This window comes from Parambassis ranga, chromosome 3, assembly GCF_900634625.1.
Source record: "Parambassis ranga chromosome 3, fParRan2.1, whole genome shotgun sequence".
NCBI classification, from domain to species: Eukaryota; Metazoa; Chordata; class Actinopteri; family Ambassidae; genus Parambassis; species Parambassis ranga.
In genome coordinates, this window is record NC_041024.1 from 17,551,132 (window position 1) to 17,569,408 (window position 18,277).

An 18,277-nucleotide genomic window follows, 5' to 3' on the forward strand; every position below is an offset into this window, starting at 1 on the left:
CAGAGAGCACCTGTAAATAATGCAGTGTTAAAGGTGGCAGCCAGAAGGGAAGGAGAAGGTGAACAGGTGGATGGATCCCCACCCCCCACCCATACATCCACCCATGCACCAACCCAACCACTGCACAATGCCATATGAAGTCTCACCCTCACTATCTGCACTCTTAACACCACAGGTGCTGAGCTCCAGCATGGCAGGCCCAGGGGGCCCGCCGGCCTTTCCTCTTGCCATATTCAAAGAACTGATGGGCAATAAAAACACTTCACACCTTAAGTGAAAGATACGACTTTAAATATTTTACACACATTCTGCATATGCAATTTATCCACACCTGGCTCTGAGGAGCAACAACATCTGGTAGCTGTTGCTTTAGAGGCAATTAATTCTTCATACAAGCGGCCAGGTCCTTTCTGAAAATGTAGAAGAACCAGTTACTCAGACAAGCACAAATGGTAATATTACACTAAAGTCCAGTAAAGGATAAAGTGCCAGAAAATAAGTATATTTAGTGGCATTGAGGTATAAATGTAGTTTCTATTGTTATCAGTATATTAGATTCAGTTTTAGAATATAATTCAGAGGGCTGTACTGCTTTAAAAACACAACAATGACAAGAGACTGAAATGCTCATTTCTGACTGCGCACCAGCCAGAGGCACCGTTGTCCCTTTACTGATGAATTGAATAGATAGGTCTGCTAAATGTCTGACTGAGTGTAATTTTGGAGGGGCATGTGCGATCAGGGTAATAGTGAAAAATAACTGTCTTCAAAAGCCTGAAGAAAAAAAAAAAACAAAGATTTTAAGATAGCTTAAAGTGACTGAGTAAGTGCTGAGTTAATACTTTTGGCAATAAACATTTAGGTTGATTACACTACTTTGACTTCATCAGAAAGTGACCTTTGAAGACACTAAATAAAACCGGTTACCATGATGGAGTTAAAACAACACTGAAGTGGTATATTGAGTTAGGACTGATTGGCTTACAACCTTCATGCTCCACTCTTTTTCATCTTTAGTGCCGGAAACCACTGCTTTCCTGTTGTCTGAATGGCCTCAAACATTTACCTTCCTTCTGCACTGATAGGATTCCTTTGTTTATTGCAGTGTTTTCCCATGGGAATGAAAATAGATTTCAATGCTAAGTGAAAGCTGTCCTGTATTCCCATGTACATTATAACAACAGAGGGCACCAGGTTACCTTATAAGATGCTGTTTACCATGTCCATACTGCCACCAAGGCCTGTGTGCAATGATGTGAGAACCACAGCAATGAAATCTTGGCGGGCAAGGTTATAAAAGAACAAAACAGTCCTCTGTGAGTGAGAAAGAACAGGGAAACCAGACATTTCTAAATCAACACCAAAATAAGAGTTTCTGTTTTGGGAGAATTTTACAGTTTAAGGTCAAGTGGCTAAAGGGGGACTTGTGGTTTACAGAAATTATTGAAACTCTCCACAGGACAGAGGAAGTCATAAAGTAGTTCCTTCCTAAGCTATCTATTTGTTTGGGTTTTGCTGCTGTGTTGGTGAATAAAGAGCTGGAGCTCAGAGCAGGTGAGGTTAAACTACTGTAATCCTGTTTGTTTCTTTGGCGGGTGGGGTTAAGGTGTTAGATGGACACTGGTTGTACTTGCTGTTTATCATAAACATAGCCTAGCCCAGAGAGGTCCATCTGCTTTGATTTTATTTAGTGATTCCCCCCAGGGGCCTTGAGCTGGAGCGAGAATAACAATACTTGAGCCCATCTGTTCCCGTAGAACCAGCCCCGGCTAAATTACCACACGCTACGAGTGGCTGGCATATGCTGTGGCATAAAGCTACAAGAGGGCATTGTGTGCCAGCTGTTCTGTTGACAAATACTTATCTGGCACTTCTGAAGTCAGCTTGCTAAGCTGGTTTCAAGTTTGACTAAAAACTACACAGGGTAAGGTGTGGGAGCGGGTTTCAGTGGGGGGTGGCACGTGTATTATGCATGTTGATTTATCCCTGGGTATCGTTTTGTCAGAGATTGTCTGGGGAATTGGGTCACTGGATGTAGACTTAATCTGAACAATACAGGACAGATAGACAACTAAAGCCAACCAAGTGCTCAAAACAGACTGTAAGTAATCTCTCTCATCATCCTGTAAGCATTACAGCCTGTGATCATATTGTTGTTGTATGTTTACAAGTCAGTGGATGATCACAGTGACAAAGGCCTAAATTGGGCTTTATCATTGTAATCCTATCAGTAAAGCATGTTTCCAAAGGTTGATAGCAGAAATGTGACACATTGAATATGACACCAAAGGGGTTTTAAAAGTAATTACACCAATTGCCTCTAGATATCCCCATAATAATAACAATGTTAATGTGATTTTTTTCTTTACAACTCCTGTATGTTGACAGTTCACATGAGATAGCAAGACGTCACAGGGCTGTGCTAACCACACTTTGTCATTATTGTGATTTTGACCATACACAGAAACTTTGAATATTTTGGTAAATATTTTAAGCTTCTCCACAAACACAGCCTTTGGGGTTGGTTAACAGATACGTCCTATCATTTACGAATAAGAAGCTATGATTTTTAGATTTTTTTATCACTTAAGGCTAAAGTGCTTATGACCTACTTTCTATGTCTTGTGTAAATAACAGATTTAAAAAAATGTAAAGTGTTATTATCGATTCCACACATGCTCCAGAAAAAAAATATATATATATATTTTTGACACTCAAAGTCTGTGTGAATGTGCTAATGTGAAAACACAAATTTACTGCTGCACCAAGCATCTGTAGACAACTCCCTGATGTTCACCTACACTGGGCGTAAAGTACACAACATCTGCCGAGGTTCTGAATACACTCACAACTCTGAGTGCATATGTATCACAACAATGCTGCACACCCTTCAAAATGGGATTTATTTTGTTGACATTTACAGGAACATCACTGACATTAATTTTCCACCCATTACATATGTCTACACTGTACAGATGCAACAGAAAACAAAAAAAATCAAAAGCCCATCCTCTGTTCTGAGACCTCTCTCATCGAGAACAAGGCTCAAGTCAAGTGACAAGCTCCAGCAGTGCAGAAAAAAAGTTCACACAGGAACGTCCTCTGTCTGAATCCCTGGGACAGAGGAAACCACCACAGAGCAAAATGGAAGTCATCAGGTGGAAAGTTATAAAACATAATTTACTTAATTCTCACACCTGAATACATGATTGAGATATGATTAGGTTCAGAAACAAAATTCTGATGTCAAGGTCTGTGGTCTGTTGGTTTTGGTTTTGTGTGCTATATATGAATCGAAGATCTACTATATATCTTGACTGGTATGCTTTTGTTATTCTAAATAACTGGAGAGTAATGAAATTGAGTTTTCTTAATTTAATGTATATTTTTAAATACATATATATGATGCTCCAAGGTTACCAGCCTTGTGCCTCTTCATTTCTCATCCTTTATTTTTCCATGTGTCACTATTAACATTCAGTAGTTGCTACGAATATAAACTACAATAACACCCCTCAAAATACAGTGAAAGAGGATGAGGAGTGCCCAAATTTTACAACCCTGTTTCATTTGTTTAAAAAGGGACATATGAGTGGAGTATAATAAATAGTAATATTTTATTACAATTGTTTTCTTATCTGGTGCCTAGCTGGAAATATTGCAAGTCACATTTTAATGAAAGGCAGCGACTCAATACTAGCATCTCTTCACGGACAGGAATTCAGACCCAGGCAGAGAAAAGGCTCTGTAAACATAAAATATCATTTTAAATTACTCATCAACACAATGAGTGAGACTGAAAAACACTGCTTGTGAAAAGATTTACATCACACACTCTTACCTTAAAAAAACTGCCAGACTTCTCCAGTATTTTACCTCACTGACCCAACGTTTGCAGGGAGTGCAACAGCGGCCATTGTACAAGTCTCCCTTCCTACATTTATCTGGCATCTACTCTGCATTACCGATGCAGAGACTACTATACAGCTACAGCGGAGGAGATACATTTGTATTCTGTGACATAAAATGCTGATGTCTCCCAAACAAATTAGTACTCGGAGTGACTACCAATGGTAGAAGGAAAATAAATGAGTAAATCTGAAATGTCCACTTGGGGATGGAGTAAAAGTATAGCACTAGTGGAGTATGTGGTAACATGTGAGACCTTTACAATGGCTATGTCTGTTTCTGCAAAACATAGACTGTATTGACATTTACACAGTGTGATGGGGAATTATGCAAACCGGTTCACAGAGCAGAATTGTCTGGTATTAATGCAACGGCACAGTAGGTTGACATCTACACTGTCCATGTTACTACCCAGAGAAATCTATGCTACTAAGAGATTTTACACAAGTTTTTAGAACAGTACACGCAGGTTGGATGAGGATTTGCACACTGCATTACTTCCTTAATGTGCGTTATGGAAAGCTCCCATCTTTTACAGTAATTAAGAATAGCAGGACTCCTCTTTTCTTAAGGTAAATGAGGTGACAAAGGTCCCCTCAATAGCTCATTTTGTTTTTGTTGCACATGTTTTGTCAGCCGCTGCTACGCAACATCTTCTCAGTCCTCCCAGAAAAGGGAGTGAATCCTGAAAATACCTACCTTTGCATCATCATTCACCACCAAATGCTCAGCTGTGAGACACAGGGAAGCTACATAAGACTACATGTAGAACACAACACTTCAACTAATGCACAGTGCAGATAGGCTTTTCTCTTTCCCACTTTTACATCTTTCCAACCTCCAAGCATAGGCAGGCTTTGAGGAGAGGTGGGGTGGAGGTCAACTCTGAACAGCACCCCTGCTGGCAGGCAGTCACTCTTCTTTAGATTACTTTTCATTTTTGGTCTTTCTGTAAATCTTCTGCCCTGGGAGGAGGTAGGGATAGGAGTTTAGGGGAGAGGATTCTACTTGTACAGGCTCATGGTTGGGCTCTGGTACATGCACATGTAGGCATCACAGAGTAGGCGTCGGGCCTGTCCCTGGATGCTCTTAGGATCCAGGGTGTGCAACTCCTCTGGGGTCATTTTTAGGTAGGCCTCCACCTCTGGACAAGGAGACACCTGTGGTATGTTGAAACCATTCTGGCCTCCTGCGGAGCCACACGTAAGCGTATTAGAAACAACAACAGACACTGCACAGCCTGAAATTTATGACTTGAATAATTATTTGTTTGTGAGATGGCTATGTTTTTTGTTAAGTCAACCCATTTTCTGGGATTTCACTTATTAAAAGGAAGAGCAGTCGCAGTTAATACAAAACTGTACTGTTGTTTTAAACAACAAAAGGCTGTGACACCTACCATCACGGTCAGCCATGCTGTCGAAGAAGAGCCAGGCAGAATCTGCGCTGCCATACTTAACGAAGGCCACGTAGTGACTGGTTTCAATGCACAGCACAGCAAACAGCTCCATCTTCTGGTGAGGAAAACTGCTCTGACGCCCCATATCCTCTTGCAGCTCCTTGGGAACAGACAGTTTACTGTGGCGATGGGCTTTCCTCCTCTGGTGGAGGTGAACCTAAATCAGTACAGACACAATAATGTTACTGTGGCCAAAGACGCTAAACATACAACCAGAAACACAAGACGTTCTTCTAGAAAAAACAGAAATATAAATCCAACATTATCTGAATAAATGCTGTGACAGTAAAAGCAACATAACTCCTTTACTATCATTCCTTAGGATTTGGCGCCACCAAATGGATGACACTGGCACATATTTTGTAACGTGTGTTTCTGTTGAAACTGATGTTGCAATAATGCCCTCTGTTGTTTACCTGTGTATTGCACTTTTCACAGAACTGTTTAATCTTGCCAGGGGTGATATCCCCATCCTCGTAACAGTCTCTGCACTCATAGAGTGCCAGGCCTCCGCAGATACGACATTCCCTTGGGGCTGGATAATAAAAGAGAAACTGTTATCACTGCTGACACACTGTACTGAAGTAAAGTTATTTAAAGAAGTTTGGAAGTTTCTTTTTGCAAGAAAAAATGGGTTTCTTTATCTCAGCTGATGTGCAGTGACAACTCAAAGAAATTTCATTATCAACTGTCACAGAGGTCTGAATGACCATTGATCAGCACACTGGGGAAAAGAAGAATATTAGCCACAACTCACTGTCTTCAAGAAGGTCTGTGATGTCCAATTCCAAGGAGGGGAAAATCTTGTTGAACATTTTGAAGTCCTTGCCAAAGCGAGGCATTTGGATAATAAGGCAGGAGGGAGCCTGGTGCAGTCAGGAAAACAGACAGAAAATGTATGTAGTCATCAATAAAGCAGAACAAACATTAGCAAAGCTCAGTGCACACAGCAACTAAAAAGTGCGACCACGTGTAACAGTGGAATTAAGATGAAAAGAAAAACAATCAGAGGTTTCAGTCCAGGTAAGAGAGTGAGGATATCAAATAAATAATGCTGTTACGGCTCCAGGCCGTTTCGGTCTGTGTTCTTTTTTTTTTTTCTTTGTGTTACTTCCCTCTTCCCTTGCTGAGCTGGGTCGTAATAATGCACATAACAGTTTAAACATAAACTGCAAAATGCCGTACTTCATGTCATGTTTTTTAGGTTTCCTTACACTTGCCTACACTTGCCTCACAGAGCAGAGCAATGAAACACGTTGCAATGTATTTTAAATAGAAATTAAGAGGTGCATTATAATTTTTCATGTCTTTTGTATAAGCAACTTTACTATACCACTGTCTATGGTAAAATGCTTGGTGTAATAATTTACATAATTGCATGAGTAAGCCCTTATGATATTATATTTCATTAGCTATTTTGATAAAGTTTTAAAACTGTACTAAACATTTTCATGTAAAAAAAATCCATTCCAAAATTCAAAAAAATTTACCTCTGCAAACTTTAGGTCACTGTTGATGAAGGACCATTCCAGAAGCTGCTGGATAGTGGGGACTCCCACCTTGTCCTTCTTATCCATGAAGATCTGGTAAAAGTAACAGTCCTGGACCTTCTGACCTGCTGACCTGGGAAACAACAGCAACACCTTTTTTTATTTTATCCAATTTCTTTCTCCATTTCCCACAGATGAAGATAAATCTGCACAGATATTACAATTTTTTTATGCAGTCACCAGGTAACAAGATGAGGGATCCCTAATTTTGCCACCATTACACAGGTCCTATCTAAAGAAATCAATAATTTATATAAACTGCTGATCTAAAATTACATTTAACAGGGTTATTTAACAAAATGGATGTCATCCTCCCCAGTGATCAGGTCCAAACAAATATTCTGAACGCATAGTGCCGTGATATAATAATATTACACAGGCTGAATAAAGCCTGGACTTCAATTTCTGCCCATTTTTGTGTTGGGTTCACTATGGCTAACATTAAGGGCAATTCATATTGTTGTGGTTTTACAGAGAATTTTTTTAATTGCCTTTACGGCCCTGCATTTATGTTTTCAACCAGTAAAGATACATGTATACTTGTATTGGACCAACAACTGTACACTAATATTGCAAATGGCTCCTCTAGTACTATAACGCTAATAAGTGGAAGCTAAAAGAAAAGGCCCCTAACATGCAATTCAAAGAACTATGAATGTTCTGAGTTTCTGGAATGTAGTGACAAAAAAGTTATAGGTTCAGGTATGAAACGTCTGACAGTTCCTTCTGTCATTTGTGTTGTCTTTGTGCCCTTTAGGAGCTAAGCCAATTAAGGTGAATGTAACATTGCACAGAACATAATATTAAGAGGGCAGACAGGTACCAGCAGCATGTGCAAAGAGCCAATGCACACAAAAAAGTCCCCATACATTATATTGTAAAACTGTAGAAGTGCTGGGACTGAGTACTGTATTCGGAGCTGCAACTTACCTTAGCTTGAGCAATGGGTCCACCCTCAGTATGTGATGAAAAAGGATATTAAGAAACTCCTCAGGATCTGCAGTACAAAATTTGCTAAAATGAGATTGTATACCATTTGTAGAAGTGTAGGACTGTGTGCCATTTTATTTTTATGATAAATAAAATATATTCAAAATTCAGCATGTTGGATCTAAGCCAAAACATACTTTTAGTTCAACATCTAACCGTTGTTGAGTCATGACCACAAAGTCAGTCTCACAGTCCTACCTTTTTCTTCAGAGGTAAACCCTGAAGCAGCTTCTACTTTCTCCAGGATCCTCCTTAGCTTCATCACCTTAGTGGCACAAACATACCCATGTCTGGGGCACAACAATAGAAGAAGTTATAGCTAAACAGCCACATATTGTTTAGTAACATTTGTCAGGGCAGGTAAAGATGCATTGCTTGCTACATTGCAAAAAAGAATCCTACAAATGAAAGCCTCTGTCTATCTGTAAACATGAAATAAAATAATCACACACACGTGTCAAAGCAAAATCCTGAAGCAGAGTCATTTGAGACTTACATGCGTAGGGGGTTGACTATCTCTGTTCGTAACAACTCCTGGGTCTCTCTGTAATACTCTACATCTGTCTTTGATCGTGGCCTCAGCAGAACCGTGTCCAGTACAGAGCTGAAGGAGAAAAGACTGTAGAGAAAAAAGAGGAAATAAAATAACCTGTATTACTTGTTTAATTCTTGTATTCAGCTGAAAACAGATTTTCAATAAACATCTTCCCAGAGTGTATACTGCAGTTTTTGTGAGGCTACATTTACTCTTTAAAGGCTTAACGAGACATTCAGACTTAATTTCTCACTTGATTCCTTGACATTTAAAATTTTAATCACACTGACATACATTTTTTCTTTCTGGAAAGCCAACAATTATTTAGAAGGTTGAAATGAGGCAACAGGTCATGTAGAGTTTTCTTGAAGACATTTTGCTGCTCATCCAAGCAGCAAGCAGCTAACAATCAAAGCTAACAATCACAACAACAAATTTTTAAAACTTATATTCAAAGGTGTTTGAATTGACTGCCTTCGGCATTGTTAATAGAAACCATAGATGTACCACTCTCCACCAGCCAGCTCACAGCTAGGACACATTACCCTGTCAGAGCCAGTGGTCAAAGTCAAAACAGTTTACTAAGCCTAGGCCTTGTGGATACAGGCTCTGTATAGAAGATCAAGGTTTCTGTAAAGTGCCTTGAAACAATTCTGATTGTAAAAAGCACTATATAAATAAAAATTGACTTGACTTCACTTGACAATATGACTGAAGTCAACAGACATAAATAGACAATGGCATATGCTATGGCTGATAAACTATTTACTGTCAGACTAAAACATTACTGACCAGAAGAGGGTTGAATCCAAATAGCAGGAGTTGTAGTGGCCCTGAATGCCTTTCTTTTTTCCCACCATGACATCCAGGCCATCATTCTCTGTGCGTGGAGGTGTGTTTTCATGTACTACCTCACTCAAGTAACCGCCAAATGCTGCAAAACACACAGCACATAAGTGGAAGCACAAACTTTTAGGAAACAACAAAAATTGTGTTTAATAATAAGCATTCCTTGGTCATATTTCTCCTACTGACTCACCAATGGAGTTACACCGCTCTATGGGGTTGGAAGAGTGGTGCAGGGATGGGAAGCGTGAGTCAGGTCGACAACACTTGAGCTTTACAAACAACGCTTTTTTGGGTGGACAGGTGAAGTACCGTGTGCCTTTAAAAGTGCCATCAGTGCAACCAGGGCATTCTTCTTCCTGAAGGGGAAGGTCATAGTAAGATATCACATATCTTTGTAGAAAGCATGGGCTTAAATGTTTAGTATCCTTTTCCCCATTAGCTGGTGGTTATAGCAAATGTCTGATCACATAGTTTGTCAAAAGTTACTGTAGGTTAGCATACATGCCTTCTATAATTGTTATGTTAGCAGGTTGTATATTTTGGGGAAATGCACATCTTCCTCTTACTCTTTCATCATTATGAGGTTGCCAAGCAACTAGCAAAAAAAATAGAAAGTCACCATGCCCAGGACCAAAACCCACAAAAACCATAGTGGTAAACAACTCCAAGGATCACACTGCTGTGTTGTCTCACCAGCTCCAGACCAGCCAAAGGTTCCTGCAAGCCAGGGGGGAGACCCACCCAACGGATGACACCACACAGAGGAGGATTCTCCTTTACTTCCACAAGAGAGCCCACCTCCAGTCCTGGCTGACCTCGTGGTGGTGTTGGAGGCCGAGGTGAGGGAGGGGCAGCAGGTGACGTGGGCTCAGGCTGCTCTCCCATTACGGACTGAACAGAGAGGGAGAGAGGCCCGTGGCTCATGCTGTCTATGGGCCCAGTTTTGCGGTTCAGGCTGAAGGGCAGTGAGTGAAACTTATTGTCACTGGACAAAGAGGTGGAGGGAGGGGCTCTGGAGGGTGGGGGAGACTGGTTGAAATCAGGGGGAGTGTCAGTAAGTGATTTGGCAGGGTCCTCCCCAACTGCAGAAGATAAAAACACAAACCAGAAATGAATGTCTGTTTACATTATCTAGGCTGGGTTTGTTGATGTAGCAATATCTTTGTGTGAGTGATGTGAAAATGCTGTAAAACCAGTGAGAACTGAACCGTTTTAATAGACACATGGATTCACCTTTGAGCTTATAAGTCCACTGCTGAAAAGCTCCATTACAAAAACAACCACAGAAAAATGTAGCCCTGTTACAATAGCTGAGTTTATGAAAAATTAAAAAGCCCCAAAAAGTACAAAGTGACCTTGAGGAAGATGAAAATGATTACACATTCACACGATGAGTAAGCAGTTGTGAAAACAGCATGTCAGCCATTTATAACTGACCTCATAATTTTAGCAATACAAACAGTAAGTGAGACCACATGCATTAATATTGAAATACTACTGCAGCCTCTCACGTACAGTTTCCTTCTGTGGGCAAATCTGCACACAGATAACTGTAGATAGTTATTGGTTAGTGTTAGTCCAAATTTAAGAGTTTACACATTATACACAATGTTCTTTTTCAATTTCTTCAAATTTTGTGATTTTGCCTTCATGTTAAAAATATATTAGAATAGGTAAATTATTTGTATTAAAGCATGAAGCTTACCCTGAATGTAAGCATCAGAGTGCTACGTAAACATGCTCCTCATTATTATAATCTTAAATAACTGCTTCACAACTGACACAATGTTGCAGGTGACATAAGAAGCAACAATAACAAAATCCAAACTATGTGTCCTACACCAGCAGAAACACAAAACAATGAGTAACTGAATCAGTCAATCCTGACACCTGTAACCAGGTCTTTTACTAATGCTTTGGTCTGCAAAATGCACCAAATATTACTCTTTCAATACTGACAGCAAAAACCACAGAAAGCAGCCAGTTAAGGAGTCATTTGCAGCACTAAGCATTATTAAAAGCCGTTGGCAACTTATTCCATGCAGAAGATCACGGTAAAATGGTGATGAAGGACAACACTGGTGGAAGGGTGTTTACATCAAGCTACTGCAGTATTTTACTGATGGTGTTTCTCATCTGTAAACCATGGGTATATAGTTCACCCCTTTGACGCAGAATAAAGTACAATACTTTTCCCCCAGATTTGATCAGTTTTACTGAATAGGACAAACCCACTCTGGCAGTCTACTCTAAAGCTTTTTTGTCAACCATTTTACAAAACAGCTCCACTTTAATAAATGTATCCCTTCACATGAAGTTTAAGATATTGTGCCAGTTCACATTCCCTTCTGGTGTCGTGTCCACCACATAATCTGGTGGCAATATGAACTGGCAATGGGATAAATACAAGTAGCTAGACTTACAGGCTTTTTCCATACATTTCTGAAAATCCCTTTTGTAACATGACAGCAATGACTTTAATTTGATGACTGTGTTGGTGGCATTTCTACAGCTGTCTACAGCTCACCACAACATGCTGTGGAATTATTTATACTGGCTGATGGTGTCTGACTTTAATTAATGACTTCAACTCTTAAAAATATGTTTCATAAATAACAAATGTCCAAGAATGTGCCACATTCTCTCAGCTACACCAAACGCTAAAACTTTTCACACCCAACTGTATGCTTCATTGAGAGCAACCTACAGTACCAGAGTGTGTATGTCCTTTTTTGTTGCAGACATAGCCCAGTAGAGGTACCAAAACAAAACAGCCCCATAAATGTCTCCCTCAGTGAAACTGATTGGTATGCATGTAGCTTGTTGTGAACAGGATCTTGCTTGGGCTTGGTTTGACATCCCATGAGTACCCTTTTTTTTTACCTTCATCAATGTACCATGTGCTTTTGGATTTGGACTGGGCGGGGGGATCAATAGAGCTGCCATTTAAAGTATAGTAAAATTCAGACTTGCTCCTACTTCCACACTGATGACCTAATCCTGTAAATAACAAGTGCATAAAAAACACAGATAGAGATATAAGCATAATGTGCATGTGCACAACGTGTCTGAGTTACCATGTTTCAGCCATGTTGTTACCATGTTAGAACAGTAAGCCCACTGACAAATATGTAGAAAAAACATGTAAAATGTAAAAAAAAATTATTGAATTACAAGAAAGAAAATAAGAAGAGACACACTATTTACATGCAATTACTGCAGCTGGCAGTCATTTTTAGTATGTAAAAAGGAGTAAGCCTCCTGTTAATATCTTTATGTTTTTAAAGCAGTCAATGGATTGTTATTTTCCTCCTTGCATGCATAAATTATTACAAGTTTCAACGAGGTTCATTTTAACACTCAGAAAAGACACTTGTGGAGGATAAGCAGACTTTGTGAAGACCTGAAATTCCCAGGGCAAAGACTTGGGTTGGCTATTCATATATGGACAGAATTTCCCTTTAAGAATTATCAGCACATCAAGCTAACAACTTTGAATCATATTAGCAGTGCAGTACCTTTGCTCTTTGGTTTGCTTTGGCCAGAGGACAACTTGTCACTGTTGGTGCCTCTGGGGGCAAAACTGTGCTTTTGCAGCCTTTGGTCCTGCATGGAATATTCTGTACAACACAGACAAATGTCCACATTAAAAGCAAAACTCTCAAGTCAGACAATGCTAAACTATAGCCCAATTTCTTCAATAGCCCAATTATAAAGTTAATATATGTAAATCCTCATGTCTCAAAGTTATTTCATGTAATTACACCTTACCCAGGTTATTTAAGCAACTGTGAGCCAGTGACAAGGACTTAAGGAAAGTTCCACACTAAAGGTACTGTATTCATCTATGAATGCGTTACCTTAAGTGACATTTGAATTCAAAGAATGACAAATTAAAAACCAATGTAACACATCTTGTTTAGGGATTAATTTAAAGTTGCACTGCTTAGTGACAACATATAGTTTGTATAGTCTGTCAATAGTGTTACAGTAAGGGTTTTAAAGAAAGAAGACAAATCTGCTAAATCAACATGTTACCCTGCATGATCTTCTAAATGCATGTCTGAATATGCAGACATGTGGCAATAGCATACAAAAACAAATCAATATGCCACTGTGGAGAACAAAGAGCCAGAGTATCTCTCTTGACTTTCAAAAACAAGTGAGCCATCAACACAAAAGGCTCTCTGTTCCTGCTGCAAGAAAAACACAAACTCAGAATGCTCAGAAGGATCCCAGGGCTGGTGAAGAACAGCTGAATGTTTTAGGGAAATGCTAAGATTTGACCGCACAGAGATGATGTGAAATTGGGGATAAAATAAGAGATGACCTACCTGGCATTACGTCACAGATGGGAACGAGTCGGGTGTGCTCCAAACTGGCAAAGTTACACAGCAGCTTCCCATCAAACACACCATCCCAGTCGCCAATAGGATTGTCCTGAAAAAGTTGGAGACATGACAGGCTTAACTGTTACCCTCTTCATCACTGTACCACTCATAAGGTTGCTGAAACACATGCAACTTTCTCTTCTATCTATTTAATGATTAACAAGGTATATTGGTACTCTATCTAAAAAGTTATGCTTGAGCTTGATTCTGTGTTGTAAAAATCCATATTGTTCATCTTATCTTCTCCACCTAAAGAACAGATCCTCCAACTCGGTTCCTTCCCTTAAAGCTCCACGTCTCTGCAAGCACAACCACGCTATTCTTCTTCTTGGAATCCAAGAATATGTTCCAAAGGGACAATCTAAGATAAGCTTGAGGCCAGTGCCACTAGCTAGAGAAGGCAGGGTGAGGCTGGACGCAGAGTGAGGCAGAGCAGTGGGCTCTCCTCAGCTGCCTGTTGGCTCACTGCCATGCTGTTGGGTCATACAGCACTAAGTCTTTACCTCACTCCCCGCGTGACTGCCTTGCCTTTGTGTGGGAGGCTCAGATGCACTGAGTGGGCTGCTGCTGCAGCTGCTGGTGGTGCTTCTGCTAACGATCGGCAGTCAAATGCCTCAGTTATGTGTTTCAATCTCTCTATGACTACAATAACACGCCCGCCTGGAAACAGTAGCCATAGATACCAGTTTCCGTGATCCAAGGCAACAAGACATGTTCCTTCAACATCCATCATAAAAATAGGAAAAACAAAAACACCAGCAAGTCATAACAATAATCCTAAGGCATTAACTCAACCTGTGACATAAACCCTCACTCTATTAAGGACTTGTTGAATAGTGTTCTTCTTTAGTGAATGCATGAATAGTGTTACTAGACAACCATTCTATTTGTAGGCACAATAATCAATTTGCAGGTAGCCTTCCTTACCATGTCAACTCCCACGTAGTAGCCCAGGCTTTCATTGCCTGGCAGCAGGTCACAAAAAATAATGGTTCCTCTCTCAGGTCCCTCCCTAGTCTGCACCAGGACCCTGGAGTTGATCTCAAGTGGAGGAAAGTCTTGATCTTCTTCTACTAGATTGACATGGTCCACCTCTAGTTCACCCAAAGCTTCATCATCATCATCCTCCCAGAGTTCAAGCTTGTCCAGGGCCACAAACACACCGCACTCATCCTCGCAGCGGAAAAGCTGGCGGCCCTGGTAGGATCCTTCTGTGAAACCCTGGCCCCGGCCTTCCTCCTGGGATATAAAAGTAGAGAAACGATGACAGAACAAGTTTAGAGACTGAGGCAGAACAGGAGCAAGGGAGATGAGCAGCCTATTGTCATAACAAGGAGGGCAGGTAGCAAAGCAGCTTATTCAGCATTCTCTACAAAGGGAACAACATCCTAAAGCTGTGAGAGCATCTGATCGATTACTGCAGCAGGACTAAGATATGACCTATTGCGATAATAAATACATGGATTCTGGATGCTCTCACATATCATACATAACATATTGTTCATCTTTCCTCACATGCTGCTTTTAAGATGACAAACTACTGAATCACTATTATTGCTGGCACAAAGAATACGTTGATATACAACTAGTCAGAGGCATATAATCTGAATTTTACAACTGACATATGAGCACAGAGGCATTTTTTCTAACCTACAGCTTGAATGCTTTAGCTCCATCAGCCCACTCAAGAAGACTACAGCTGGACTTTGTAGAATAAAAACAACATTGTGCTGATTATAAGAAACCCTTTGTATTTTGCTACTTACTGTCCTGTACATGCAAAGCAAAATGTGAATGAATGGCAAAACACCAAGAACTCAGATTTAGTGAGATTAAAAGTGTAGGATTAATCCATAAATAAATTTGCTTACATCCACAGTCACAAACACTGTTGTCCTGTTCAAGCTAAATAGAATCAAATAGCAATGTTTGTGCACAGGGATGAATTAAGGGTGGACACAAACATCATGCTGTGCCAAATATCTTAAGTCTGAAAATACAACAATATGCTCCAGGTAATACTGCATTTTTACTCAAAAGTCAAAACATAGTATATGATGCACAATATACAATGTATAATTAAAATGTGAATATTTAACTTTTTCATTCTGCCTCTGCAGTACTGTGTTGTACTGTACAATTCTCACAATTCATGCAACAAGACTTTTGTTTGAAAAAAGAACATCTAGAACAACTAGAGTGTTTTTTTCTCTCTGTTAGGGACATAAGAAAAAGTCCTAAGTCCTCCAAGAATTTCACTCTTCACACAACAAAACTGTCCTATTTGTTGGAAATTGTAAGTACTTCAATGCTGAGTGTACCAGTGTGATGCAGTGCAATTTTGTTAGACCTGACATGTTATCTATGACAATATATTGTAATAAAAATCAAACTTTTTTGACAGAATCAAAAGTTTAAAAAAAGACAGTGTTCTCACCAGTAGCTCCACACCAAACCAGATTCCAGAAAGGGCTCTATCAGGGAGCAGTGAGCCTTTGAAGCGGACCACACCAGGAAGAGGTTCATCTCCTGAGCGCAGCTGGACACGCACCTTAGAACCACAGTCAATATCACGGACACGCTCTAGTCGAGACTTGTTGCAGAGCAGAGCATATCGCTCCTCACAGTTGGTAATAGGAAACAGCAGCTCAGCCAGCTTCTCGTCCAGCTCCAGGACATCCCGCTCATCAAGGCTCAGCACCACATTGGTCTGGTCCAAAATACGGAGACTCTTCTTGCCCTTACATGGGGGCAGCGTTCGTCCAAGGCTGTTGCGCTCCTGGCAGGCCTGGCCAAGACTGCCACGAGGGATCCTTAGGGTTTTCTGGGGAGGTTTCTCCACCGTACACTCTTTCACAACCATGTAGAAACGCCAGTCCTCCCTGAAGCCCCCACTGGGCTTCTCCTGGCTCCACAAGGCAGAGCTCATGGCTGCATGCTAGATGGGAGGTCCAACATCAAAAAGAAACACATTTTCTTAATTTAGTGTATTAACTGATGAAAGAATATCTCTGTGTAGTAATATAGAAACTGAGAATGTAAAACATTAACAATGCAGCATCTTTGGCAAATGCATCAGAAGCGAACTGTGAGGCCAGTAAAGATTCACAACTGGTTATTACTAGTTATAAGTAAATGGCTAAACATAGAAAGTAAAACTACAAAGGAACTTTTAACTGCATTGGGGCTGAGGAGAAACACACAATGGGGACCTCAGCATAAGAATAAATAGAAAGATATCTTCAAATTTGAATTAGTTGTCTAAATATCTTTAATGATCAAATCTGGAATCCAGTTGGCTTGTTATTGATGAACAGATGAGCAAAGCATTTTCTCTAGGTCTCCTGCTCATTCATCTGTGTATAGCAGCCTTGTATTTTTCACAGGACCTGCTGTCAAATTAGTCACATCTGCTGATTTGAATGCTCTACAAATAGACGGGGTGCAGACATTTGACTTATTCTAATACTTAGGGGAAGACTCAGTGGATTTCCCCTGATCTCACCTCCGATGACATTCACCGATACGGTGACGAGCTCACACCACTTCTACATCCTCATTTACAACATTAACTTGTTTAATACAGCGCTGTTATTATAGGTAGATTGGTGAAAAAACATATTAATATTAAACCAATGTTATTGCTGCTAAGGCCACCCGAACAGGTATCAATAAATGCATTCACTGAAACCGGTTTCAAACTGGCACTAGCCAGGGCTGTCCTGATATGACATCTTTGTGTGGCAGCCTTTCAGGTGACAACCACAACGTAATAGCATGACTCCTTTTAAAGAGTATTTTCCTTGACAACCAGTGCAGCAATGTATCACTAGGCAGAAGCTGTCAGTCACAGGCCCTTTAAGAGGGGGAAGTGGCTAACGCTAAAATGTATCAAACAGTCATTTGCGCTTAATGACAACAACGTGGATACCTTACCTTTGATAGGTTTCAGCTGAGTTAGACGGCACAGATGACTGACATTTCAAACGTCAATCCCAATTAGACAGGGGCTCCTGAAAAAAAGCTACATTCCTCCCGTAATAACCTCTGATTAGCTAAATGGCTAGCTAATGCTAGCGTCCTAGCTAGCACAGCTACAGCTAAGTATCACGCTAAAGTTAGCCTAGAGCTGTGGTCAAGAGCAGGCAAGCTGGCAGAGGACTGCCACCCTTTTAAGTACGCCAGGAGCATTTAGATATATCTGTGCTCCATGGAAAACACTAGAAACAATACAATATATCGCTACCTCAGTGTGATATGTTATTTACAGGAGACGACGTAACTAAACTTGATGTAAGATGTCACCACGCTCTCTCACAGGCATTGGTCAGGCGTTTCTTTCTCATGCACCGATTGGTCCTTTGATGTGCCAATCACCAAGTCCCACTCTGTGGGGTTTTCCCATGGATAGTAGTTCGGTTGACGTCTAGCCTGCATATGATGCCGTCTCTTGTCATCTGCAGGCTGTGCTGGAACAAGAAATTAATTAAGAACATTATTATTTACATGTCATCATTACTTTGCATGAGATAGATAGATAACACAAGTAGAAAAAATATAAAATACAGGTCTACAGGAGTTCAGCAGTTAAGGT

At 40.3% G+C, this 18,277-nt stretch overlaps 1 protein-coding gene across 2 annotated transcripts; it reads right to left on the bottom strand.

The window, feature by feature from the left end:
* Positions 1-2,884: 2,884 nt before the first annotated feature.
* On the bottom strand, positions 2,885-17,984 carry cyld (cylindromatosis (turban tumor syndrome)). 2 transcript variants are annotated; one of them, XM_028402150.1, is made up of 17 exons: positions 17,620-17,984; positions 16,121-16,621; positions 14,611-14,922; positions 13,627-13,732; positions 12,811-12,912; positions 12,176-12,292; positions 9,986-10,374; positions 9,483-9,648; positions 9,236-9,377; positions 8,405-8,527; positions 8,107-8,198; positions 7,849-7,915; positions 6,859-6,991; positions 6,126-6,234; positions 5,785-5,903; positions 5,309-5,525; positions 2,885-5,098 (listed from the first exon to the last, which is right to left on the bottom strand). In XM_028402150.1, the coding sequence occupies exons 2-17, from the start codon at positions 16,610-16,612 to the stop codon at positions 4,914-4,916; spliced, it is 2,871 nt and encodes a 956-aa protein (XP_028257951.1). In that variant the 5' UTR covers positions 16,613-16,621; positions 17,620-17,984; the 3' UTR covers positions 2,885-4,913. The 2 variants fall into 2 exon arrangements, with proteins under 2 accessions (XP_028257951.1, XP_028257952.1); XM_028402151.1 differs by lacking the exon at positions 12,176-12,292 and having other exon boundaries at positions 2,890-5,098; positions 17,620-17,983.
* Positions 17,985-18,277: the final 293 nt, after the last annotated feature.

What these genes read in the sequence shown, in the direction of transcription:
- cyld (XM_028402150.1), bottom strand. Translation starts at nt 16,612, where the DNA reads ATGAGCTCTGCCTTGTGGAGCCAGGAGAAGCCCAGTGGGGGCTTCAGG. An exon ending in GGTTTGGTGTGGAGCTACTG is followed by an intron (nt 14,923 to 16,120) that starts GTGAGAACACTG and finishes TTTATATCCCAG; the next exon opens with GAGGAAGGCCGGGGCCAGGG. An exon ending in CTTTGGCTGGTCTGGAGCTG is followed by an intron (nt 9,649 to 9,985) that starts GTGAGACAACAC and finishes CTTCCCCTTCAG; the next exon opens with GAAGAAGAATGCCCTGGTTG.